This window comes from Brachyhypopomus gauderio, unplaced genomic scaffold (genome assembly GCF_052324685.1).
Source record: "Brachyhypopomus gauderio isolate BG-103 unplaced genomic scaffold, BGAUD_0.2 sc125, whole genome shotgun sequence".
Taxonomy (NCBI): Eukaryota; Metazoa; Chordata; class Actinopteri; order Gymnotiformes; family Hypopomidae; genus Brachyhypopomus; species Brachyhypopomus gauderio.
Window position 1 is genome coordinate 466,446 of NW_027506946.1, and position 27,011 is coordinate 493,456.

Genomic DNA, 27,011 nt, shown 5'->3' on the forward strand with positions numbered 1-27,011 from the left:
TTACATTTTTTTTATTTACACCCCTGCAGGAGATGCTCCATGTGCTGGTTGACGAAAGAAAAGCCAGCAAACGCACTCTGGTCCGTTAAGCCAATCAAGCCTTTCTCACACATGGACAGGCGGTCGTTTAATAACTCCTGCTCGCAGTTGCCACCGTCATTGGATGATTTCTGTGGTTGAAGGAGAATGGAAGCAAATCACATGATGAACAGAGGCTGCTTTTCAGTATCTGTATTTTTGCAATTTGCTCTATGAGCATACAGTATGAAAAGTAAAAAAAAACAGGAATGAGAGATGACTGTAAGAAATGGAAAGAGATGGAAAGAAAGCTCATACCACTGGCACGTAAGGGGGTTGGATCTCTCTCCTCTCCAGAGCAGACCAGTCGACGATCTCAAAGAATGAGTGACCTCGGATATTAGGCACAACACCCAGTCTATAAGAAGGGTCTCGCTCAAACAGCTTTGTTCATGGAAGAAAACCAAAAGCAAGAATATTATTCATAATAGAAATATCTCAGTGTGTCTATTCATGTCTTGGTTGTGAAGTATTATTATTATTATTATTATTATTATTATTATTATTACTATTATTAATGTGTCATCAGGTATGGTTTTGTGCATGCTTACTCGTTCTAGCATGTCTCTGGTATCCAGAGTGATCCAGTCAGGGAAGTCAGGTATGTCCATAATGATGGAATCAAAAATATCATCTATCTCTTCACCATCGAATGGAGGCTTACCAATCAGCATCCCATATAGGAGCACACCAAATGACCACCAATCCACAGAGAATGAATACCGCTCACCCAGAATGATCTACACACACACACACACACACATGCACACACATTCACATTCAGGGCATACTGAATTACATTGACATTGCTACAGGTGAGAACATTCAATGTCAAATTCATTTGATGCCATCTCATACCTCAGGGGCCATGTAGTATGGTGTCCCACAGAATGTTTTGCCAAGATTGTCTCCAAAAACATTCTCTTTGCACATGCCAAAATCCGCAATTTTTATGTGACCTTCTCCATCCAGCATCACATTGTCCAACTTGAGATCCCTAATGCAGGAGAGAAATACAAAAATGTGGCAAAAATGTGGTTCAGTAGACAAGAACAGTAAAGGTGAAAGTACAGAATGTCCATGTAGATTTGTTTGTGTGTGTTACCTGTGGATGATGCCCTTTCCATGAAGGAACTGGAGTCCGCACACAATTTCAGCTGCATAGAATCTGGAAGAAAGAAACAAACCAGGAGCCATCAGACCGGACTATAATTACACACACCTACGTTTATATTTATATAAGACATACAAAAAAACATCATTGTGTGTGTGTGTGTGTGTGTGTGTGTTGCCTCACGTGGCTGTGTAGAGGTCAAAGCTTCCTGTTTCCCGTATGTGGAACATCAGGTCACCTCCGGTCAGGTACTCCATGACAAAGAACAAGTGCTCCTAACATGCAGACAATGCCATAAACACTTTGGTATGAGTACAAGCAGAATTACTGACTCAACAATCATCTAAATACCACAGTGACTCCATGAAGTATAAGTTACAGTAAACAGTTGTGACAATGCCTGGTGTGGTTAATTACTGCCTATACAAAAGAGTCCTGCTGGACACCCCATTACTGTTGACTGAGAGGTGGAGCAACTGTATAATGTAACCGTTAATTTGTTCTTTACTACCTCGGTCTGAAAGGTGGAGTAAAGGTGGGTGAGGAAGGGACAGTCCCATGCCAGAGCTAGCACCCGCTTCTCCACCATGGTGAACTCTACGTTATTATTCATCACGTCCTTCCTCAAGGCTTTCACAGCAAACAAATCCTTGCTGCCCTTTAGTTCAGCCAGAAAAACCTGAGCAGGGACCAAGGGAGAGAAATAGACAAACAGACCAGAGTGAAAGAAAAATAAAACACACATACACACACATCCATGAAATATGAAGATTTGATGGAATAGTTTGTTTGGTCTATTCTTGTGGAGATAGTATTTAACAATAGAAGGGCAAAAGGACAGACATGTAAAAATGATAAGTGAATAGTCAGGAGAAGTGAAGAGAGACACAGAGTCAGTGTGTGTGTGTGGAGGACGTGGGAGCCGCGTGAAGGGGAAGACTCTACCTTGCCATAGCTTCCCTGGCCCAGTACACTGTGAAAGGTGAAGTGCTCCACAGTGATGTGTGTCTGGTGGCTGATCCTGGACAGGGAGCGAGGACTCGAACCCTCACAAAGACGACCACATGGAGACGCATCTACAGAGATGTACAGTACATTTTTACACATCCAGACATCTAGCTAACTTGGGTGAATACCTCAGCCAGTAGTTTCTGGGTGATGCCACACAGATTAGCCACTTTAGTTTGGCACTTGGTCTAACCCAAGTTCAAGTGCATATAGTTTTTTTTTTTGTAATAAATATTTTCTATTATTGGGTGAATTACAAAGGCAGCCCTGCTCTTCCCTACAGGGATGCATGTGACACCATATGCCCTGTGGCAAGAGACGCCAAAAGTAACGCAAAGCGTAAGCTCAGAGGGGATAGAGCTTTTTCCATTGCTGCTCCTAGATTATGGAACAACCTACCACTGCATGTTAGACAAGCCCCTTCACTGCCCATTTTAAAAACAAGTCTTAAAACCCACTTTAATTCATTGGCTTTAAACACAGCATGAGACTTTGTATATTTTTAGTTTTTACTGCTTTAGTTTAATTCTTTGATTTGTTCTATTGATTCCTTTTACCGCTTTAGTTAATATTGTTTTATCCATTTTTTATTATTATTTGTTTTATGTCTAATGTTCTATTCTTATGTACAGCACTTTGTTTTGGCTGCCGTTCTTACAGTGCTCTATAAATAAAGTTGAGTTGAGTTGAATTATATGAAAATAACTATTGAACATGTTGATATCAGCTAATTACAATATGTTATCAACTTGAGATTCACCTAGAGATGGGTTGTAGGAGTCCTCAGTCTCATCCAGGAGAACGTGGAGCAACTCCTTCCAGGCATCGTCCAGAGCACTTGTGTTCAACGAGACCTTAGTCTCGTCCAGGAGAACCTGGAGCAGCTCCTTCCAGGCATCGTCCAGAGAACTTGTGTTCAACGAGACCTCAGTCTCGTCCAGGAGAACCTGGAGCAGCTCCTTCCAGGCATCGTCCAGAACACTTGTGTTCAACGAGACCTCAGTCTCGTCCAGGAGAACCTGGAGCAGCTCCTTCCAGGCATCGTCCAGAACACTTACGTTCAAAGAGACCTCAATCTCGTCCAGGAGAACGTGGCGCAGCTTCTCCCAGGCCTCATCCAGAACACTGTTATTCAACGGTGCTACTGCAAAAAAGATTTTTTCAAGAAGCCATAATTAAATATTACATGAAATTAACAGGTGAATGTTTTTCATCTGAATTGTGTTAATGTGTGCTTGTTTGATATGAATAGCTACTGAACACGTTGATGTCAGCAAATTATGAAATATGTTATCAAATTGATATTCTGTATGAATGTGTCTTGGTCACCTAGAGATGGGTTATAGGAGTCCTCAGTCTCGTCCAGTAGAACGAGGAGCAGCTCCTCACAGGCCTCATCCAGAATACTGTTATTCAAAGGTGCTACTGCAAAAATGATTTTTTCAACAAGTCCTAAGTACACGTTACAATGTAATAACAGGTCAATGTTTTTTTAGCTGAACTGTGTTAATATAAGCATTAGGTAAGCAGTAGATATATGCGACATATAGCCCGGTGCGGGTTATACAACATTTTCCATTTAAAAAGACTTGGTAGGTGCGGCTTATATTGAGGTGCGCTCTATAGTCCAGAAAATACGGTATACACAACCCATTAAAAAATCCCTTCAAATACTTTTTCTAATCAATAAATATACAAAGCCAAGAAGAAAGACACAAATGTAATTGAATCGTTATTATTTGATTTATATTGAGACTATCACTATTTGTGGACCGGGGTTTGTTGGTATGTTGCCATAGCAACACCACTGACTTCATAAAAATTAACCTGTCAAATTATCAGTTTTTTTTTTTCTATTTTTCACTTATTGGTTTTACCAATAAACACCAAATTCAGCTGTGTTAAAAGAACAAAATAAGCCCCAATATATGCCCCAAAATAAGTTGTCACTATTGTACTCATTTACTCACTCAGGCCATGGGTGTTTTCGGTCTCCTGTATTGGTTCTGTTCCTCCGTATATCTCCTCTGTGTCTGTGTCATCCAAATCTTGGGTGCCGATGCACCAGCACCAGAGACAACACCTTGTAATATCTTCCCACTTCATTGTCTTTATGTGGACTGATATGGAATTATACTGTACATGCAATTTTATATATACCCTCATTTGTTGTGCCGTCGTTATGACGACAGAGCAGGTATTATGACGTCATGTGGAATTATGGGAATATATATTTTTTATTCGCTCTGTGCACGTGACGTTTCCGCATGCCCATATACCGGCAGTATCATTTCCGGTTATCGGGCGCGACTACAGAGACACGTCAACAATGACGTTTTACACGCGCTGTTTGCAGGACCTCCCTCGAGTGACGGTCAACGATGTTCATCGGATCGTCAAGACACACATGCCGCGGCTTCTTCGAGCGAGAAAGAGAAAGATTTCAAGATGTACATATCTAGTTATATTGACAACTACGAAGGTGAGTGTTCCGTGTTAGCGCTAGCACACAGCTAAACGTAAATTAGTTAGCGTTAGCATTGTGTGTGTGTGTGTGTGTGCGTGCGCGCGCGCGTGTGTGTGTGTGTGTGTGTGTGTGTGCGTGCGCGCGCGCGCGTGTGTGTGTGTGTGTGTGTATTAGCTAGCTGGTCGTGTCTGAACACTAAACTTCGTAAGAGCTTAAACTCAAGATCAACACAAACCCGGCGGATCCCTGTGTTTAGCCCGGCCATGACTGGGTTAAACAGCGGAATCTGTGTTTGTAAACAAAGCGCAACTCGACGGTGTTCGCCGACGCGTGTTTGTTTACAAAACAACGAATATTGTGCTTTGTTTACAAACACGGAATCCGCGCCGGAGACTGCTGTTTAACCTGTCTCAGGACTGAGTTATCTCACTTCACTATTAAACACATACTGTGATTAAGTCTGTTCTTTTATTTGCATTTTAGTGTTGAACAAAGATCAGGTGACAGGAGAGATGTGTGTGAGGGCGACCTGTTTTAGGTCGATGAAGAAGTCGGAGAAGCCACACAGCTCGAGTGTAGGGTGACAGTGCTTTAGAAGATAGATGCTATGAATGTTGTTTTAGATTTATGTTTATGGGGATTAAAAACATTTTGTTGGTGAAAAGTAAGTAGTGGAGTAATGTTTTGAGTAATGTTATCTGGCAATGTGAGTATGACTTAATGTCAGGAAAAGTGAATGTTAAAAGGCAAAACCCCCAGAAACTGTATTTGTTCAGATGTTTCCTGATTTACTTTATTGTAAATACTATTGAAGCTGGTAAATTGTTTATGTCAAATGAGGGCCACATTAGGCAACACTGTAGACTATTAGTGACTGTTCTAATTATATAGCCTTTCCTGGCTGATTTTATTTTGTAAACAGTTTTTTTAATTAAATTGCACTTGATACTGTTTCTCATTGTATTTGCTACATTTTGTATTTTTGCAGATTTCTTTAGATGATTCGAGACCTGCTCATGTGTTGCTGGGACAACTTTGTGCAATCATGTGGTGGCATTGCTTTATCAAACTGCACATTATTCACAACTAAGAGTTCCTGCTGTTCCTCCTGTCCTGAGCTGCACAGAGAGTGAGCAGCAATGGCACAAGCCAAGAACTTTGGTAAGTAATAATATTCTAAACTTTGTACATTTGTGTAAAAATGTAGGGTGCTATGAAAAATGTCAATAAACACAGAATACAGTCATATTGTCACGTAGGGCTACGCCTCCTCTCGTAGCTGTCACTCTGGGTTCCCTCATGTCTGTATTCCCTGCCTGTTTATCCCGCCCTGCTCGTTGTCTCTGTGATTTCCCATTGTTTGCCACGCCCCTGTTATCATTGTTCGCACCTGGTCCTTGTCTAGTCCTGTGTATAAAAGTCCCTGTGTCTCCCATGTCCGTATTGGTCTTTTTGTTCAAACCTGTGCCTAGTCATTCCAGCTGTTCGTAAGTTTGCGCCTTTGTGTTATCCGTCTCCCGTGTGTTTTGCCTTTTGTTCCTTAGTTAGTCTGTCTTGTTGTTTTCTGTACCCGTTGTCATGCCTGTGTATATTTCATGTATGGACTGCCTTCCCGATCTGACCTGCGCCCGTTATTTCGACTCTGTCAATGGAATTTCCTTTAATAAATCTCGCTCTCAGCGTTTGTGTCTGCCTCCCTGTTCTGCCCAGCGCAGGTCGTTACACATATACTACTTATTTTAAATTACAAAGACATCATTTCAGATATTAAGACTGCAAAATGTAATTGATTTAAAAAATAAAAAGCACATATACCACTGTGCTGCTGACAGTGATCCACCACCCATATAATATCTGCTCAGGGGTGGTCTGGGCCATAAATGAGTGGAGTGAAGACAATCAATCTATGCAGAGAAATTGAATGATCTTTAGTTGTTGAACTACAAAGCTGGCCTGAAAAGAATTGTGCCAACTAAAGTGGCCAATAATTATACCTACTCACCATAACGGAAGTACTGTTTTGCATAAACAAACTTTAGTATGCATCATTACAGTAACATACAAATGAATATAAAATACCACAGTATAGATTGAGTTATTCAACCATGCACATTAGCAGTATGAGTATAAATAAATAGTGATCTCTGTAGATATATCTCTGATCATTAGGATCCTCTGCTCTGTAAGTTATGTTGACTGCTCTTACCTAGAAGCAAAGCAGGGCACACTGCAGCTGAAGCGTCATCATAACTACTACTGACAGATCCAGGGGCAGATGCTCATCACAGGAATGGACTGGTGTGACTTTGTTGTTTTTGCTGAGGAGGACATGTTGGTGCAGCGCATATTGAAAGATGCACAGGTAATTAACACCATTAAACAAAAGGTGGACCATTTCTTTTTTCACATATACATGCCCAGATATCTATAAACTCAGTTTGTATGTTTGTATATATTGTTGTATTTGTTTAAAATGTTCTTATAACCCTGATAAGGATCTGTAGAATAGAAAAACATTTGAATGTCATTGGCACAGTTCTGATATTAAAAAAAAAAACAACTCAATAGACAAATCACAAGCACTTTGTTTCAAAATAAAATTATTTATTTTCCTTCACTTTGTCATTGTTTTACATTTCGTCAAGCTTAAGTACAAACAAGTGAAACATTTATATTAAATATTAAACATTAAAAGTGAAGCCCATTAGATGTGTACATGAAAAGTAAACACATGGATAACATGCATATGCACCCTTAAATATTTACCACAGATTTGCAACATTGGTCCTGGGGGCTATTCCACGAAGCGAGCTTATGAAAGCGGCGCTTATTAGAGTGAGCCTCGCTTGAGTTAGCCAAACAGTTCACTTCCGTCTAGTTCCGTTCCACTAACGAAATCCAGACTCAACCTGTTCCCGCTAATTCAAGCCCGGCTTTTGTAATCGGCGATCATGCGCGTGCACACAGTATTTACACAGCCTCACTAATCGATATTCGAAAAGGCAAGAAAATGTCGAAAGAGCTGAAAGAACGAGCAGCTTTTTTTTCTTCTGCTGAACAGGAGCTACTCATACGTCTTTATGAGGAATATAAAGACGTTATTATGAAGAAAGGCAACACGTCCTGTATTAATAAAGCCAGAGAAGCTGCCTGGCACAATATTGCAGACAGATTAAATGCGTGAGCATATAATTTAATCCATTCATTGGCATTTTAAAAGTGTTATAGTAAATTAATAATGTTAATAATTTCCTGATGTAGAAGTAACATGAGCGGGGTTAGGAGAACGTGGCAACTGTATAAAATATTTTAGCAACCAGAAAGAAAACTGCTACTGCTGCTGCTGGTGGTGGGCCTCCTGTAGCAGCCCTCACTCCTGCAGAAGACCTTGCTTTAGAGCAAAACAGCGGACGCCCCATCATTGTGGGAATCGAAGGAGGAACATCATCTGATCTTGTCTGTCTTCATGATACACAGCCTTATGTTAAAGGTAGGTTCAGTTGTTTCTCAGATTTTACATTTTTGTTCTTTGTTTCTTCTGTCCACAGGCTCAGCAAGACAATTAATACATTTCTCTTTCCAAAAAAAACGCCTCTTGTTTTATGTTAATAGTGTTAATGAACAAATGCAAACAAAATATTCCCTTAACTAAAGTAAGTGTTTGCATACATGTCCCTCACAGCTCTACCATCCATGTGGTCTGCAATTAAAATGTCGTCTTCCCATTGCTCCAACTGCACTCTTGGCATTACTTCTTTTTGCAGTATTGCCACATTGTGCAAAACTGCACAGGCTGCTTTAATATCACAGGCTCTCTCAGGAGTCACTCTGAGATGGCGCAAGCAGTTAAATCTGCTCTTTAACTGTCCAAATGCCATCTCACTGCATGCCCTTGTCTTTGAATGTGCATGATTGAACCTCCTCTCTGCATCTGTTGTAGGGTCTGCATATGGGGTAAGAAGAAAAGGTTGGCAGGGGTAACCCCTATCCCCAAGCAGTAAGCCAGGAAAAGCACCTACGATTATAAGGAGTAGAGTTAAACACTGAGGCCAAATCTGCACTATTTTGTGTGGTTGGAGTATTCTTACCTTAGCAAACCTCTGTGCCAGTGAGGAGGCACAAAATATCCTGGAATCGTGCACCGAGCCGGGCCATTTTACCTCAATGTTGGAGAATAGAAATTGGCTGGTGCAAACCATCTAGAACAATGGCAAAAGTGACAAAGGGTGAAAGTTATTCAAACCCATGAACTGACATGCTTTACATTTTCTGTTGGGTAGGCAAAACTTGCATGTACCTGTACATTGATGCTGTGAAATAATTTTTTGGTTCACATAGTCTGCCTCCATGGGTACAGATGGAGCCTTTATCCAGATGTGAGTACAGTCTATAGCACCAATGACATTTGGAAATCCTAGACAATTCAATGCATTTTGAATTGAAGGAATTTAGCATGAAATAGTTGATTAAGATGAATACAAAGCACTTTGGTAAGTGCTCTGGATAAGAGCGTCTGTTAAAGTCATATAAATTTAACTCCAAGTTACTCATCCCCAAAGCTGTACAGAAATGCACGACTGGCAAAGAAGCACAAAGCGATACAGACTGTTTGGGGTTTGGTAAGAGCTTTACTACGTCTAGTGGTCTTCTCAATATATGGCCCCGGTAATTTACAAAGATATATAATACTGTGTCTTCTGAACCTGTAGCATCGGCGCAGATGGAAATTCTGAAGTGAGGGGGACCAAGCTGTACAATATATACGTTTATGCTTGTAGATGCTAGATTTCGGATGGGGTCAATATAAATCTGGAGGGGACATGTCCCCCCCCCGTCCCCAGTGCCATCTGCGCCCCTGACCTGTAGTGCTCAAATAAGTAGTCATCCGGAAAGCCCAGTGGATCTGTCCTGTCCTGGAATGACCTTGGAGCTGGTAGCATGAATGCTCTGTGCACTACACACGCTCCCTCATCTACTGGATTCTCTACAAATGGGCATGCCGTGGTCAATCAGCCTTCAGCCTTCACTGTTAGCTGCTCTTTTTATAGCTTACATTTTGGATTATTTGTATCACCTGTATGAAAATCTTGGTAAGGTAGTTGTCTGTATCCATTTCCTTTTTGCACCATTAAGTTAACCACACATTTACATTATTTATACTGAACATATGTAAATTGCAAAGTGATATGATTTGCTTGTAATTTGAACACAAAAGAGGAAGTATGGGGATAAATATATACCTAAAAGTATCTTCACCTAAATTACTCAGTATTAATAATTATTAATACTCAGGTACAAAGAATTGTATTTTTTGTGATATAGAGTTTATGCTAATGTATGTTTCTGCACCATAACTGCGATTAGACACTGTATTCCATTTTATACTGACCTGAATTTGTGAAGATTAAACCAATACATTAAAATGTGCAGAAACCTCACTGAATAACATTGAATATGTACTCTTAAGATCGAAATATAAATTGCATTTTGAAATATAATTATTAAAATTTGATAATAATAACCTGCAATCATTCCAAACTAATAATTACAGTACTCAATTAAATGTATAAAGATGTTATAATATATGCTACATCCACAGCCATTTAATGGATAGAACTGCAGCGGAACCTTGTTCCTCAATTCAGTTTCCCGGATGGCGAGACTGACATCACGCTGCTCAGCCAATAGAAGCGGTCCGGCTAAGCTAAGCCTCAACTCTAGCCTGGTACGGAGCAGGTTAGTTCAAACGTATATGTTGCTGTAGTAACTGAGCGAGGCTCAAGTCTAGCCTCTTTTGTGGAACCGAATTTGAGCAAAATGAGCCAGGCTTGTCTTTAAAAGCCCGGCTTTCTGAGTTAGCTCGCTTCGTGGAATACCCCCCTGGAGTACCATTGCCCTGCTGTTTTTCCTTATTTAGTAAACCTACCTCAAATCATGAAAGCCTTAATTGCAGCAGGGAAACATCAGGGGAAATTCTGTAACATTTCTAAAATAATAACAAAAAGCCCTGTACATGAATGTAAAAAGTATTCTTGGGAAAGAGCAAATGTTATATATTCTGTACTCATACAGCCCTTTCCACCATCCGAGGCCCATTTCTTGACAAGAGGACCATTCTGGTAGCTGGAGAGAAGACATGCCACAGTAAACAATTTGATTGATACTTCCTGTGATGGAGAGTGGTATTACAGTGTCAAATAGTTTGTTTTCTTTCATTTGTCTAATCATCCTCTCCACATGTACCCTTAGACATGCAATATGCTGGGTCTCTCTCACATCATCTTCCAGCATCTGTGTTCTCTTGTGCAGGAAAGCAGGCCTGTGTACTTTCATCGTCGTTTTAACGTCCGTTGTCCCCTAGCGAAGGTTGGACGCGTAGTTTATGTCGCCAGCTCACTCTATCCAAAGCATCAGCTTCCTTTAGCCCAGTAGTTTTCAGGTCTCCTCGAATAGTTGTCAACCATGTTGTCCTTGGGCGTCCTTTTGGTCGTTTCCCGTCAACTTCTAGGTTCATAATGGTTTTTATTGCAGTATTTTCACTGGGTTTTACATGACCAAACCAGCGCAACCGATGCTTTTGCAGTGCTTCACTTATTCCACCTAGCTCACTACGATGTAGTATCTCAGTGGACTCAATGTGATCAGCAAGGTTTACACGTTGTAACCATCGCAGCATTTTCATGTCAGTTCTGTGTAGTTGCTGTTCAAGTCTTTTGGTCATGGGCCATGTTTCTGCATCATACAGCAATACAGGCCTCATCACTGAGCTGTACAGTTTTGTTCGCAGCTGTAAAGGAATATCGCGTCGAGTGAATATAGAAGCAAGGGGTCTCCATTTGCTCCAAGCGGCTCGAATGCGAGTACGAACTGCCGCATCAGCAGTTCCGGCAGTATTAATCATGTCCCCCAGGTATTGAAATGTCGTTACATGTTCAATCCCTAGCTTGTCCAATAGTTGTGTTTGCTTTACAGGCTGGTTAGGATTCTGACAAGTTGGGCAAACAAAGTTTGCTGCGGCTATTGAAGACAATGCACCAGTTATCTTCGAGCACTTTTTATGACACCATTTTTTACAATGATGGCATAGAATCGAGTTGCTGCCAACACCAGTATTGCACACTGAGCACGGCCACTGACCAGTGGGAGCATTTTGGGCGGTTTCTCCAGTAATCAGGGCTTTTGTCTTTCCTATGAAGGACGCCGCTACTTTACAAGGAACCAGGTCATCAACAAGGAATCCCTTGTCTACCATAATGGCCATGTCAGGTGTCAGTAGAGATGTGATGCCTGACTGCCTGAAGATTTCCTTGTCACTGATAGACCCCTGGTAAAGTGCTGATACAAATGTCACAGCTCCATGTGGTGCCATCCCCAACATACCTTTGAAAGTGCAGTGGGACTTGTATGTTGAAAATACTTCACTTTGCAGCAGTAAAGATGATGGAGTCTGGCAGCGAAGCTCTGTGCAGTCAATCACTACCTGTGTGTCTGTGTACCTTGAGAACTCCTTGGGCAGGTGAGCCTTTATGACTTCGGGTGGCATCCAGATTCACATGGATCCCAGCAGGGTGTAAAGGCCTGTAAAGGGTGTAAAGAAGTTGGCCCACGTAATGATGATCCGGCTCACAGTGGTGCGGTGAATAAAAAATCTGTGCCCAAGATCCCTCTGTTTTAGGCCAACCGACAAGTACATCAGAAAGAGGAACAGCTCTTCAATTGGTGTTAGCTTCTGGATTGGGCAAAAACAAAGAGAAAACATACACAAATTATATTTTTAAAAGATTAAAATAATATACACAGTCCGGTCACATTATAAACAGCCCTTGTAACCGTACTCTTTGTGGATGTTTTCAGTTAATTAGGTTATATAGGATCAGATCATATAGCACTTTGTAGTTATACAATAATCAGACTGTAATCTGTCTTGGTGCTCCGGCGTGGGGGTGGTTGGCCCGCTCCCCTGGGCGGTTGTGGTCCGGAGCGGCTCGGGGCTCCTCGGCGGGAGGGGGGCCCTGCCGGGTGGTGGGTGGTTTCCGGGGTGCATGGCGCTGGGGCTTTGCTACCGACCCATGGTGGTGGGGGGGGGCATCCAGGTCAGCCCATTGATCTATATTACTTATCTATTATGTAAAACTATTCTCCCAAGAGATACATTTATAAGCAGTCTGGAAAATTTTCAACTAAACTAAATAACACATGCATGTCATGTTTTTGATATTCAATCATAATTATGGTAAAAAGTTTTAAATAAATAACTTTGATGTTTTAGTTACGATAACAGTCACAATTCTGATATTGGAAGTCAAATTTATGAGTTTATCTCTTTGTCAACTCTCCCCGTTACAGCTGTAGTTTTCATAAATTCTTTAAGTGCAATACCTCTTATATATGTTCAAGTATAATATGAGATGGCATCAGTGTGGAGGAGCATCTTTGAGCACTACATGGCTAAATGTGGGTGAAATTAATAATTATGAAATTATGATAGAGAAAATAATGAGTTTGAATCTGAAATTTATGACAAAATTTGTCAGATTTTTTTTTACCTTGAAGTAGCAGAAAAGAGCTTACACAATTCAGTTTTCCACAAATACATAATTAGATAAATTGACATGACTGTGACCGTGGGGCGAGGCGCCAGACGAGACAGGAGTCCTTGCTTTTCTTCCACACGTCACGTATTTATTATTACACATATAGTGCAGACAGCGCACGTAGAACGTAAACAACGTGTTCACACACATAGACTCAGACAACGACGAGCACAGGACACTGCGAACGCACATTAAATACAGACCCCATAAACCCCACGTGATGATGAGACGAGCCACAGGTGAGACGGATAATCACACGACGTAACCGCACCCACGGAGATACACAGACGCAGACGACGTAAACACACGCCCAAAGGGAGGGGCCGGGGAACTCAATGTGACAGACTCCCCCACCAAGGGCACTACCCGTCCCGGGGTGCCAACAGGACCCAGTGCCCCGAACCCACATCGGGAGCGGGAACATGTGCATGTGTTTCCCTACTCCAGTTCTCAACACACCTCTACCATATTGTTCTTACTGATAAACATTGTAAGCGTGTGTTAAGAGCTGGGTGAGGGAGAAAAAACATGCACTGTCAACATGGATAGCAAGGGTGAAATACCTGATTTAAGAAAATGCAAATATTTGTTACTACCAAAATAACGACATGAACTGAATTTTAGCCAGTCTTTTCAACATCCAAATAGTGCATTGAATACACCAGGGATATATTTTAGGATTCAAGCAACTGCTGCACGTTCGCCTGCTAAACTTAAAGTACATTAAATACTTTAAATTTACTGCCTGTAAATAAAACGTATTTTGTATTCTATTTAGTGCACTACACAATGAGTGGGGAGCTATTTGGGTCATGATCTAATCAAACACAGCTACACGGTTACGCGGTTACGTCTTGTGATTATCCTACTCACCTGTGGCTCGTCTCGTCATCACTTGGGGTTTATGGGGTCTGTCTATTTAATGTACGTTCGCGCAGTGTCCTGTGCTCGTCGTTGTCTGAGTCATACGTTTTCTGTGAGTAGCTGTGTGTTTTACGTTGGGAGCGGGAGCTGCAGGCGCTGCAGTGGGCGGTCCTCCTCCTGCCCTCGCCGCAAACCCTCCACCGGGTGCAGCGCGAACCCTCCACCGGGTGTGAGCCTTCCTAACCTGGCAGTGGGAGCGCTGTCTGTAACCTCTATCTCCTCTTCCTCCTCACTGCCCAGGCTCCAGCTCATGGGCGCGGCTGGGCTCCCACCCCGGGAGCCGTCCATCGCGCTCCCCTCGGCGCGGTAAGGGGGAGCGCTCACCCCCGGGCTGTTACTCCCCTTGACGGTCCCGGCAGAACGCTGTGGCGAACTACCCTCGTCCTCCGTACATAGCTCGCTGTCCGTGCACTCAGAGTCACTTTAATATGAGTACATATATTGCGCAGATGGCGCACGTAAAACACACAGCTACTCACAGAAAACGTATGACTCAGACAACGACGAGCACAGGACACTGCGCGAACGTACATTAAATAGACAGACCCCATAAACCCCAAGTGATGACGAGACGAGCCACAGGTGAGACGGATAATCACAAGACGTAACCGCGTAACCGTGTAGCTGTGTTTGATTAGATCATGACCCAAATAGCTCCCCACTCATTGTGTAGTGCACTAAATAGAATACAAAATACGTTTTATTTACAGGCATTTAATGTACTTTAAGTTTAGCAGGCGAACGTGCAGCAGTTGCTTGAATCCTAAAATATATCCCTGGTGTATTCAATGCACTATTTGGATGTTGAAAAGACTGGCTGAAATTCAGTTCATGTCGTTATTTTGGTACTAACAAATACTTGCATTTTCTTAAATCAGGTATTTCACCCTTGCTATCCATGTTGAAAGTGCATGTTTTTTCTCCCTCACCCAGCTCTTAACACACGCTTACAATGTTTATCAGTAAGAACAATATGGTAGAGGTGTGTTGAGAACTGGAGTAGGGAAACACATACACATGTCTGGAGGAGTGCAAGGATCAACTTAGGAATCGGTGTTGGTTATATATATATTTTTGCCACACACTAGGTTTGCCACATATGAGCATCTAATGGCCTTCTGGAGTCTTATTGAGCCATCAACATCCAAAATGCTTCGTGTTGGTCAGGCCAGTGGAGGCTCCCACTTGAGTGCCCTTGAGGAAGCGTTGTCAAGACCCACTGTAAGTACAGCTGTTTTTATTTTTCTTTCTCATATTTAATGTGTAATCTATACATGCCAGTCAGATTATTATGACCACCTCCTTGTAAATCAAGTCTTTGTGGATGTTCTCAGTTGCACTGATCATATGGGTGAACTTTAGGGTGATAGATCTCCAGGACCAGGATCCAGCACCCCTGTTCTTCAGTATCAGACTGTAGTCAGTACCTTTTTGTATACTTTATTGACCCTATTTAAACACTACAGAGCAGCTATTATTCAGGATTGGATCAGATAAAGCTTGATCCAATGTACATTTTTAAACACTCAGATTTACTGCTTGCTAAAAAAAAGTCCACTAACCCAGTGTTTCTCCAAACCTGGTCCTGTGCATGCCCTGAACATTTGAGTGCTTTCACTGCTTTAACACCCCTTGCAACTTGAAGTGTGCTGGGAGCAGCAAAGACACTAAAATATAAAGGACAGGGCGTCTACAGGACCAGGATTGCAATTACCAATAATTTACAGCCAAAGGTATAATGTGTGCAGTGCTCTGTGAACACTGATGAATATCTAGATGACTTAGAAACTGTGAACAGACAGATCAGTTATTGTCTCTGACTTTACACCTACAAGGTGGACCCACATGGTAGGTATGCCTAGTAAAGTGGAAAGTATGTGGACAAAGCCACATTACCACACCACTACCACATCAGGGTCACGACCAGAGGCGGACGAAGTACTCAATTTCATTACTTGAGTCAAAGTACAGATACCACTGGTCAAATGCTACTCCGATACAAGTGAAAGTTGCATGTTCAAAATCTTACTTAAGTGAAAGTACTGAAGTACTTGCTTTTAAAAATACGTATTAAATCACATTAAACAATGTGACAGAAGTACACCTTCCGTCACATTTGTATAAAATACTTTATAGTTTAAAAGTATTATACATCCTACCAAATCCTCTTTGGGCATAATATTCATACAGTCTTTGATAATAATCAATAAGGCATATTCCAATGATGTACATCATTCAGGTAGTGGTAGCAGAAAAGTTTAACCTACACTTTAGTTTAAGGAACAAAAACATTTTCTAAAACCACAATTCACTGATTAGCCTAGCCTAACCTGTTTAAGCAAATTATGTTACCATATTAAAAGTTAATAATAAAATGACGGTTTTCTCTCTTTGCTAGTTAGGTATTCAGTCATCCAATACAACATTATGCTACAGTCAATATAAACAAAGACAAAGTAAAATTAGCAGTGTGGCATCTTGGTAGTCTAACCTTGCTACAACCTTTTGCAGTATGGCTAAAGCCCACCAACTCCATGCCACCCAACATGCTAACAAACTCTTTTCAAACTAGAAATCACAGCCACATTAGAATTATTGACATTAATTCTACACTGACATTAGAATGGAAACATTATTTGACAAGATTCGATTAACCCACACAGTTTCCCTTATTGATGTTTCCGTAGTTTGAATTACTTGCCAATATAATGTTAACATTTATAGTGATCCTAGCAGACCTAGCAGTGGAGTGAGCAGGCAAAGTCATTTCACTAGCCTTACTGCAAAGCTCCTCTGACTACATAGTCACTTAACAAAACATTTAGGCTGCATACCGTAATATACTTCCTCAGGTGGGACGGTGAATTTTGGTATGCAGTGATATAGTTTGTTTTTGGCAAACAAAGCATGCATTTAAAACGATAGGAATGATTCATCCGTTCAGAAAACTGGAACATTTTGTCGAGATACGGCCATGGGTGCAAAAGAGCATGCCAGGGTTGCCAGCTCTCACGCATTGAGCGTGAGACACACGCATTTGACCGTTTTCACACGCTCTCACGCCACAGTTCCGATATCTCACGCCGATAAAAAAATCTAGTTTATTTACCTCTGATCTATATCTATCAACCACCGGCGATCGCGATATAATACTTAATTTGTGTCCATTTTTCACCGCCCCGGTAACGTTCGCCACCCCCCGATCAACAATTTACACTCGCCACCAAGTCCAGGTTCAAATCTCCCTCCAAGCGATCTTGAAAAGTTGGCAACCCTGGCATGCTCCATCACCGCCGTCTCCGCTCATGTTGCTGTTATTTAGGAAAAGAACGACTAGCGACACCGAACTTGATTTTACACCTCACAGACACATCCTTGATTGCTGATAGGCTGTCACCTGTGAAAATACTATCGGGGGAGGGGAGGAGAGTTGTGTGTGGAAGTAACGAGTAACGAGAGCTGGACAGAAATGTAGTGGAGTGATAAGTACTGTATTTGTTATTCAACTGTAGTGAAGTGAAAGTCATAAGTATTTTTAAAAAAATCAACTTAAGTAAAGTACAAATACTCAAGAACTGTACTTAAGTACAGTACTTAAGTAAATGTACTTCGTTACTGCCCACCTCTGGTCACGACAGTGCTGGCAATGCTCACCCAAACAATAGCTGCTATTTACCGTAGAACAGGACAAAATCTGGTTAATAAAGTATACAGAGAAAGAGACAGATTACAGTCTTTTTTTTTGTTAATGGCCCACCTCCACCCCCCAATCTTTGGAGGACAACTTTGTTCTTATGTACAGTTCAAATGACAATTATAACAATTCTGTATAATATAGTGATAACAATATGCAAAGTGATAATTATTGGGGTTAGGTGGACCAAGAAAAGAGGGGGAGAGAAAGAATAAAAAGGGAAAAGACAGAAGGGCAGGAGGAAAAACAACCAGCTCAAATGACCACTGCAAAGAAGAGCAGAAAGTGTACCCAAGACATATAGCACACATGACTGTGATGCATGTGTATGTGTGAGTGTGTGTTTATGTGCAACCTAAAAGTGCAACATAGGATAAATGTACAGAATGTACTTACCAGCAAGGGTAAGAAAGCCGCGACAACATTCCCCCAGAGGCCAGAGGCAGGCAGAGAAAGACCCGGGAATCCCACCCACCCACGGCCCCCCCAGGAGCTGTGGAGTCCCAGGGCCGCACATCCCAGTGACCCTCGCATGCCCGCCCCCGCAGGCGGGAGAGGGAGACCCCGGAAAGCGGGGTCACGCAGGGTCACCTGCGGAAGAGAAACAGGTTAGCAGACTCTTCTAAAAGCAAGGCAAGCTACAAGACTGGGAGAATGCCGCCAAAAAGAGTTCCACCAGCAACGAGTCAACCACAGCAAAAAGAAGACGACCCGCTTCTAATCTCTAGCACCGAAGCTGCGTCTGGCGACCCACCCGCAGATGTAGAACAGCTGTGTGCAATGCTCCAGAGCTTTATGACAGAGCAAAAAGGAAGGGACGACTATTTCCAAAAAGAAGTAGCAAAACAGGAGCAAAGATGGTGCTCAATGCAGCACCAGTTCGGTTTACTGCAGGAAGAAGTCCACAAGGACCGGGCTGCAGGGAGACGCGAACAAGACTAGAGTGAAGAAACAACGGACTTCGCTCATTCTCGGATTATACGACGCACTCAAGCAGAGAGTGCAGACCAAGCAAATGAAAGTGAAACACGGCAGTCTACATCGCAAGTTTCATCACACACAGTGTGGCCAACACCAAGACTGCCAACGCTAAAAGAGTCAGATGACATCGAACACTTCCTCACAATGTTCGAACGCATAGCGCAAACGGCAAACTGGCCAAGTGGAAGTTGGGCGCTACATCTGGCCCCGCTCCTGGAAGGAAAAGCCAGGGCGGCTTACGTAGCTATGGATGGTACGGACATCGGCGACTACCACAAAGTAAAAGACGTTATCCTGCGAAAATACAAAATAAACAAAGACACTTACCGCCAGAGGTTCCGGATGAACGACATACTCGAGGCAGAGACACCACGGGAGCTCTACACTAGGCTGAAAGGTCTCTACGAGAAGTGGATGACGCCACAGGAGAAGACTAAGGAAGAGATTGGCGACGTGATCATGCTGGAACAGTACCTGCGCATGGTCAAGCCAGAGCTCAGGAGGTGGATTATTGAGCGTAGTCCCGGGTCAACTCTCCAAGCGGTAGAGATGTCAGAGGCATTCGTGGCAGCGAGACAGACAGAAGGCAACTTCCGCTTTGACGAAGTCAACAAACCGCGTCAGCACAACGAGTTTGGTATGTTTGCTGGGGGACGGGGTAGTATTCCGATGCCACAATATAGCAGACCACCTACACACGGGTGCTCGAGTGCGATTAATGTGAGAGCAGCTAGCGATAGACGCCCCGCAGATAAAACACTACGGTGCTTTAACTGTAACCAAACCAGCCACAAAATTAGTGCTTGTCCTAATTTATCGAGTAGCTCCAGTCGTTTGTCGTACAGCCTGTGGTGGAAATTTGGTGACCTCCTGGTGCGTGTATACACAGGCGACGCCAGACGCAGTTCATAGGGAACTGTCAGGATCAGGGGATCTAACTCGACAAGAGTCGAGAGGTTTGGCGGTCGAACTCCACGGGGGTGGGGGGGGGTTATACAGGTGGCACCATTGGTGGTTACCGGACAGGGTAACTGAGTGATTGGGAGTTTCACCCTCGACTGGGAGTCGAGCACCAGGTGGCCACACGCAACTGTGGGTTGACGAGCACACAGTTTGCATAAAACCAGTGAGAGTGAAGGTCGCGCTCTGTGTGAGTGTTTGTGGTATGAGAGAGCGTGGGTGAGTAGTTGTCTCTCTCCGCAGAAGCAGCAAAATGGGTGCATGTAATAGTAGCCGTACTGACGGTGAGGTCAGTGAGATACTGTGTGAACATCCTAGAAGGGAGTGCAGTGATTTGTTTTAACGGGGCATGGATTAACCCTGAGATCTCCGGGAGAGAACGGGCCCGAGTCCGTTTGAGATCTTATTTGGCAGGCCGCCAAATACAGTAATGATGCAATGATGCCATGTTGAATTATTGTGCAAACCTGTCCTCTCTCTTGTCACAAGTTCGAAGGGCGGTGAAAGAGGCGTTACCTAAGGTCCACAGCACAACCTGGAACATGGATTCACGCCAGCCATTGCAAGAAGGTTCTTGAACCTGAGCAGACGAAGAGCAGTCCTGAAGCATCCCAGCTTCTGTAGAGTGAAAGGAGGGTGTTCAGGCGCCTCAGCTGAGTGGGTGGAAGTGCAGATAGGGCGTGACCCGCACTCCAAGCACAACAGCTGTCAAGAATGGTCAACTATCACCCACCATGAACCCTGTGCTCTTGCTCATCCGGTGATGGAGCACAATGGCAATTGTTGTTGAAGGTTTTCTGTGTGCCTTGTATGCTGTCACTTCTGAGGAGTTGTGTCTTGCAGGCTGCAGACACGGCGCTAAAACCTGAGGACCTCACGATGTGGACGGATGTCAAGGCCACAAATCTACCACCTGATGTTGATTCTGTTTGTAATCAGGTGTAGTTTGTTTGACCATCCATGTACTTTCTGTAAGTGACACTACGATCGAAAGCCTGTATTGGAGTGGTCTGTAGTCGATGTAATTTGTCCATAAAGGACAAAAAGGACGGAAATGTGGTGGAAATTTGGTGATTTCCATTTATGTCAGGCTTTCTTAGTATACATTAAACACATTAGATATAGGTGTTAGATCTTTTTACATATACGTGTGTTAATCATGGCACTGAAGCCATTCTCGTGACTTCAGTAGGGCTCAGATGTGTGTGCGTGTGTTCTCTGGCCTCGGCTGAGGCCTAATCTGATGTTCCTCTGGTGTTCCTAAACTGACCTCGCTGGAGACGGCTAATCTCTACTTGGAAGGGACTACGGCGACACTCAGTCTGTCATGACATCACGAGGATGCTGAGCGTGGAGGGGACATGCGTCATATGCATCTGTCAAATCAGTGTTAATTATTTCATGTATTGTCCAATCACATTTGGTTGATCACCTCGTGTTCACCTCGTGGACACCGTGTGTATTGATGATTAAACGTATAAAAGATGAGAGTTTGGAATGGGGAATTAGCTCTCTCTGTGACAGACACCTGGCGTGTTTGTAACGGAGATCTCAGGGGTTAATCCATGCTTTGTTGAAATAAATCATTGTACTTTATTATCTAACCCAACTGCTTCTGACTTTTATTGTGCTCACCATTTAAGGGTTTCAGAATTTCTATCACAAGCCCAAGGAGAGTTTAGCTTTAAAACTGTTGATGATACTAAAGACAGCACAATTACTGTAAAAATAGGCAGTAGAAAGTTCAAAGCGCTCATTGATACGGGAGCTAGTCAGACGCTGGTATCGGCTAAATGTTTTCCCAACAATGAAGTAGTACACACCGGGAAATTACGGGTAAAGTGCATACACGGGGACGAGCAGGTATATCCCACAGCAGAAGTAAGCATAGAGGTACAGGGGCAGGCTTATCTGTTAAACCTGGGTATAATTCAGCAATCTCCCTACTCCGTGATTTTAGGCAGAGATGTACCCGTTTTAATAGACCTCTTAGCAGATAGGCAGAAAACAGCTGATGTAATGGTTGTAACCAGGCTGCAGGCTAAGCAGGAGAGTGTAGCAGGGGAAAATCAGACCCTCTTGAGGGAGTTACCCTATAATGAGACTCCTAAAATTTAAAAAGTCCAAACGACAAAAAAGGCAAGATAAAATCAGAGGCACTGCTATAGAGGAACAAGTAGAAGGTCCTGATATAGAGGTAGACGCATTGCCTGGTAACGTGGCGCAGTTACAACGTCAGGACAAGTCACTTGAGCCACTATTCCTAAAGGCAGAGGAACAGAGATCCAGTTCACAATAATTAGGGACATTCTTTTCCGAGTAAAAGGTGAAATAGAACAACTTGTGGTACCTGTAGGTTTGAGGCAGGAAGTACTTAAATTAGGGCATTCTGACCCATGGGCAGGTCACCTCGGACACGCTAAAACTCAGAGCAGAATAGCGAACCGATTCTACTGGCCACGTCAGCAGTTAGACATAATAGAATTCTGCAAAGCATGTCCAGAGTGCCAGCTAACCGCACCAAAAAGAAAATCAGACAGACAGAGTACCCATGATAAGCTTACCGGTTATTGACGTCCCGTTTTCACGGATCGCCATGGACGTAGTAGGTCCCCTATCCAAGAGTCAGAGCGGCAAACGCTATATTTTAGTAACTGCTGACTATGCAACGCGCTATCCAGCAGCATTTGCACTAAGTAAAGTGAAAACACGCCAGCTGGTTAATGCCCTTCTACAGTTAATATCCAGAGTAGGCATACCACGTGACATACTCACAGATCAGGGAACAAACTTTATGTCCAAGCAGCTTAAAGACGATGCTTGCGTTAATGGGTATAAAAGGCATCAGGACGACCCCCTTTCACCCAAAAACTGACGGCTTGGTTGAGCGCTTCAATAAGACCCTGAAGTGCATGCTTTGCAAGTTTGTGTCAGAGACTGGCTCTGACTGGGACAAGTGGCTCCCATACGTGAGCCTTTATTCCAAAGAATAAAGAATAAAGAATAAAAGATGATAAAGCTAGGGGTGATTAAGCCATCCAGCTCTGGCCCATCACCAAGTCTCTAAAAGACATGTGATTGATTATAATGTTGTATTTACCTGTTCCGGGATTCTCAGGGGACTGGCGGCCCATCCAGCTCCTCCTCTTATAGTGGCCGAAGGGCCCTCGGCCTACTGAAGGAGGGGAGGGGGGTTACAGTTCCTGGAATACCTGAGGACGGAGTTGTATGCAACAAATGGACATATTAATTATTATTCTTGTCATAGTAGTGCACTAAATGTAAAATGTTATGTATATATTGTGTTACTGCAGTAATGTATGTATGTCATGTTTGTGTTTGTAGGTAACCCCTGCTAGTAGTAGTGGTGTGTCCCAGCTTAATTAAGGGGAGGGGCTACTAGTATAAGAGGCCTTCCTCTCAGAGGCTAAGGAGGTTGAGGTTGGTTGGTTAATGTTGGTTGTTTGATATTGGATGTTATTGTGTTGAGCCCAAGAAACTTAGGGGCTAGACTGGCTGCTGATTGCCAGCGCTTACTGGAGGTACTGCTTATAAGCCTTTGCGGGCTTGAGTACTTTTTATATGTTTGTTCTCCTTTTATACAGTTTTTCTTTTCGTTTACTAGTATTGGTGATTTACTCCTTTGCTGGAAAACACAATTAAAACACCTGGATTGGGAACACCAATGTCTGTATTCACCTCACTCTCTGTAGTGAACCCACCTCCATATTCACCCACTCGTAGTACCACGCTCACAGTATGGTTACTAGGGGTGTTCATAATGTGACCGGACTGTGTATATTATTTTAATCTTTTGTCTTTGTTTTTGCCCAATCCAGAAGCTAACACCAATTGATGAGCTGATGAGGCCTGATTTCCTGCACAAGAGAACACAGATGCTGAAAGATGATGTGAGAGAGACCCAGCATATTGCACGTCTAAGGGTACATGTGGAGAGGATGATTAGACGAATTAAAGAAAACAAACTATTTGACACTGTAATACCACTCTCCATCACAGGAAGTATCAATCAAATTGTTACTGTGGCATGTCTTCTCTCCAGCTACCAGAATGGTCCTCTTGTCAAGAAATGGGCCTCGGATGGTGGAAAGGGCTGTATGAGTACAGAATGGATAACATTTGCTCTTTCCCAAGAATACTTTTTACATTCATGTACAGGGCTTTTTGTTATTATTTTAGAAATGTTACTGAATTTCCCCTGATGTTTCCCTGCTGCAATTAAGACTTTCATGATTTGAAGTAGGTTTACTAAATAAGGAAAAACAGCAGGGCAATGGTACTCCAGGACCAATGTTGGAAATCTGTGATAAATATTTAAGGGTGCATATGCATGTTATCCATGTGTTTACTTTTCATGTACACTTCCTGCAGTTTGAACTATGACCACTTACTTTTTGTAAATAGTTACTTCACATCTAATGGGCTTCACTTTTAATGTTTAATATTTAATATAAATGTTTCACTTGTTTGTACTTAAGCTTGACGAAATGTAAAACAATGACAAAGTGAAGGAAAATAATTTTATTTTGAAACAAAGTGCTTGTGATTTGTCTATTGAGTTGTTTTTTAAAATATCAGAACTGTGCCAATGACATTCAAATGTTTTTCTATTCTACAGATCCTTATCAGGGTTATAAGAACATTTTAAACAAATACAACAATATATACAAACATACAAACTGAGTTTATAGACATCTGGGCATGTATATGTGAAAAAAGAAATGGTCCACCTTTTGTTTAATGGTGTTAATTACCTGTGCATCTTTCAATATGCGCTGCACCAACATGTCCTCCTCAGCAAAAACAACAAAGTCACACCAGTCCATTCCTGTGATGAGCATCTGCCCCTGGATCTGTCAGTAGTAGTTATGATGACGCTTCAGCTGCAGTGTGCCCTGCTTTGCTTCTAGGTAAGAGCAGTCAACATAACTTACAGAGCAGAGGATCCTAATGATCAGAGATATATCTACAGAGATCACTATTTATTTATACTCATACTGCTAATGTGCATGGTTGAATAACTCAACCTATACTGTGGTATTTTATATTCATTTGTATGTTACTGTAATGATGCATACTAAAGTTTGTTTATGCAAAACAGTACTTCCGTTATGGTGAGTAGGTATAATTATTGGCCACTTTAGTTGGCACAATTCTTTTCAGGCCAGCTTTGTAGTTCAACAACTAAAGATCATTCCATTTCTCTGCATAGATTGATTGTCTTCACTCAACTCATTTATGGCCCAGACCACCCCTGAGCAGATATTATATGGGTGGTGGATCACTGTCAGCAGTGCAGTGGTATATGTGCTTTTTATTTTTAAAATCAATTACATTTTGCAGTCTTAATATCCGAGATGATGTCTTTGTAATTAAAAATAATTAGTATATGACTGTATTCTCTGTTTATTGACATTTTTCATAGCACCCTACATTTTTACACAAATGTACAAAGTTTAGAATATTATTACTTACCAAAGATCTTGGCTTGTGCCATTGCTGCTCACTCTCTGTGCAGCTCAGGACAGGAGGAACAGCAGGAACTCTTAGTTGTGAATAATGTGCAGTTTGATAAAGCAATGCCACCACATGATTGCACAAAGTTGTCCCAGCAACACATGAGCAGGTCTCGAATCATCTAAAGAAATCTGCAAAAATACTAAATGTAGCAAATACAATGAGAAACAGTATCAAGTGCAATTTAATTAAAAAAACTGTTTACAAAATAAAATCAGCCAGGAAAGGCTATATAATTAGAATACACTGTCACTAATAGTCTACAGTGTTGCCTAATGTGGCTCTCATTTGACATCAACAATTTACCAGCTTCAATAGTATTTACAATAAAGTAAATCAGGAAACATCTGAACAAATACAGTTTCTGGGGGTTTTGCCTTTAACATTCACTTTTCCTGACATTAAGTCATACTCACATTGCCAGGTAACATTACTCAAAACATTACTCACACATTTTCACCATCAAAATGTTTTAATCCCCATAAACATAAATCTAAAAACAACATTCATGGCATTTATCTTCTAAAGCACTGTCACCCTACACTCGAGCTGTGTGGCTTCTCCGACTTCTTCATCGACCTAAAACAGGTCGCCCTCACACACATCTCTCCTGTCACCTGATCTTTGTTCCACACTAAAATGCAAATAAAAGAACAGACTTAATCACAGTATGTGTTTAATAGTGAAGTGAGATAACTCAGTCCTGAGACAGGTTAAACAGCAGTCTCCGGCGCGGATTCCGTGTTTGTAAACAAATACGCGGCGGCGAACACCGTCGAGTTGCGCTTTGTTTACAAACTGTTTAACCCAGTCATGGCCGGGCTAAACACAGGGATCCGCCGGGTTTGTGTTGATCTTGAGTTTAAGCTCTTACGAAGTTTAGTGTTCAGACACGACCAGCTAGCTAACACACACACACACACACACACACACACACACACACACACACACACACACACACACACACACACGCGCGCGCGCGCACGCACAATGCTAACGCTAACTAATTTACGTTTAGCTGTGTGCTAGCGCTAACTCGGAACACTCACCTTCGTAGTTGTCAATATAACTAGATATGTACATCTTTAAATCTTTCTCTTTCTCGCTCGAAGAAGCCGCGGCATGTGTGTCTTGACGATCCGATGAACATCGTTGACCGTCACCCGAGGGAGGTCCTGCAAACAGCGCGTGTAAAACGTCATTGTTGACGTGTCTCTGCAGTCGCGCCCGAGATAACCGGAAATGATACTGCCGGTATATGCGCATGCGGAAGCGTCACGTGCACAGAGCGAATTGAGCAATCATGGCAAATGAGGGCTGGTTAGCTTCAGAAGGAAGTAAACTATTGGTTAGAAGAGCTTCCAATCACTTGTAAGGCTCCGGCTTGTCTCTGTGGACTGATCAAGTTGGTGCACTTGCAGTCAACACGAGCGAGTGTGGCCAGGGTTGGCAGGTCGTGCATAAATATCCCGGCCAAAGTCAGTGTAAAATGCGCCCGTCAGAAGCCAAAAGTAGCCCAAAGTGTTAGAGTGTTAAAATTGAGACTATTTAAGTATTATATCGCCATCGATTGTTATTGTTGACTTGTAACTCCCGCGGTGGGCCAAGTGAAAAGTAGCCCAAAAACGAAAAACTTTGAAGGAGTTTCAAACA

General features: G+C 42.5%; 1 protein-coding gene and 3 long non-coding RNA genes across 9 annotated transcripts; 2 read left to right on the plus strand and 2 right to left on the minus strand.

Moving 5' to 3' along the window:
- LOC143498933 (protein kinase C delta type-like) lies at positions 1–4,361 on the minus strand. Of its 2 annotated transcripts, none has more exons than XM_076993839.1 (11): positions 4,171–4,361; positions 3,530–3,622; positions 2,961–3,344; positions 2,138–2,268; positions 1,704–1,871; positions 1,376–1,467; positions 1,184–1,246; positions 937–1,075; positions 630–818; positions 337–462; positions 1–170 (listed from the first exon to the last, which is right to left on the minus strand). In XM_076993839.1, the coding sequence occupies exons 1-11, from the start codon at positions 4,304–4,306 to the stop codon at positions 12–14; spliced, it is 1,680 nt and encodes a 559-aa protein (XP_076849954.1). In that variant the 5' UTR covers positions 4,307–4,361; the 3' UTR covers positions 1–11. The 2 variants fall into 2 exon arrangements, with proteins under 2 accessions (XP_076849954.1, XP_076849953.1); XM_076993838.1 differs by having other exon boundaries at positions 3,530–3,625; positions 4,171–4,356.
- Positions 4,362–4,520: 159 nt separating this feature from the next.
- On the plus strand, positions 4,521–6,370 carry LOC143498934 (uncharacterized). The gene is made up of 3 exons (XR_013126004.1): positions 4,521–4,682; positions 5,151–5,242; positions 5,656–6,370. It is a non-coding gene; the product is annotated as an uncharacterized LOC143498934 (long non-coding RNA).
- A 917-nt stretch (positions 6,371–7,287) lies between these two features.
- LOC143498936 (uncharacterized) lies at positions 7,288–26,586 on the minus strand. 5 transcript variants are annotated; one of them, XR_013126008.1, is made up of 9 exons: positions 26,408–26,586; positions 25,901–25,992; positions 25,317–25,500; positions 24,596–24,747; positions 22,921–23,032; positions 18,276–18,470; positions 8,965–12,396; positions 8,756–8,866; positions 7,288–8,682 (listed from the first exon to the last, which is right to left on the minus strand). It is a non-coding gene; the product is annotated as an uncharacterized LOC143498936 (long non-coding RNA). The 5 variants fall into 5 exon arrangements; XR_013126007.1 differs by having other exon boundaries at positions 8,756–12,396; positions 25,317–25,489; XR_013126006.1 differs by having other exon boundaries at positions 8,756–12,396; positions 24,596–24,744.
- On the plus strand, positions 22,954–25,054 carry LOC143498937 (uncharacterized). The gene is made up of 3 exons (XR_013126010.1): positions 22,954–23,362; positions 23,660–23,731; positions 24,640–25,054. It is a non-coding gene; the product is annotated as an uncharacterized LOC143498937 (long non-coding RNA).
- Positions 26,587–27,011: the final 425 nt, after the last annotated feature.

Excerpts from the sequence above, each read along its gene's own strand:
- LOC143498933 (XM_076993838.1), bottom strand. The coding sequence starts at position 4,306 with ATGAAGTGGGAAGATATTACAAGGTGTTGTCTCTGGTGCTGGTGCATC. Across the intron at positions 1,247-1,375 it reads TTTGACCTCTACACAGCCAC|ATTCTATGCAGCTGAAATTG; the intron begins GTGAGGCAACAC and ends TCTTTCTTCCAG. Across the intron at positions 463-629 it reads CCAGAGACATGCTAGAACGA|CTGTTTGAGCGAGACCCTTC; the intron begins GTAAGCATGCAC and ends CCATGAACAAAG.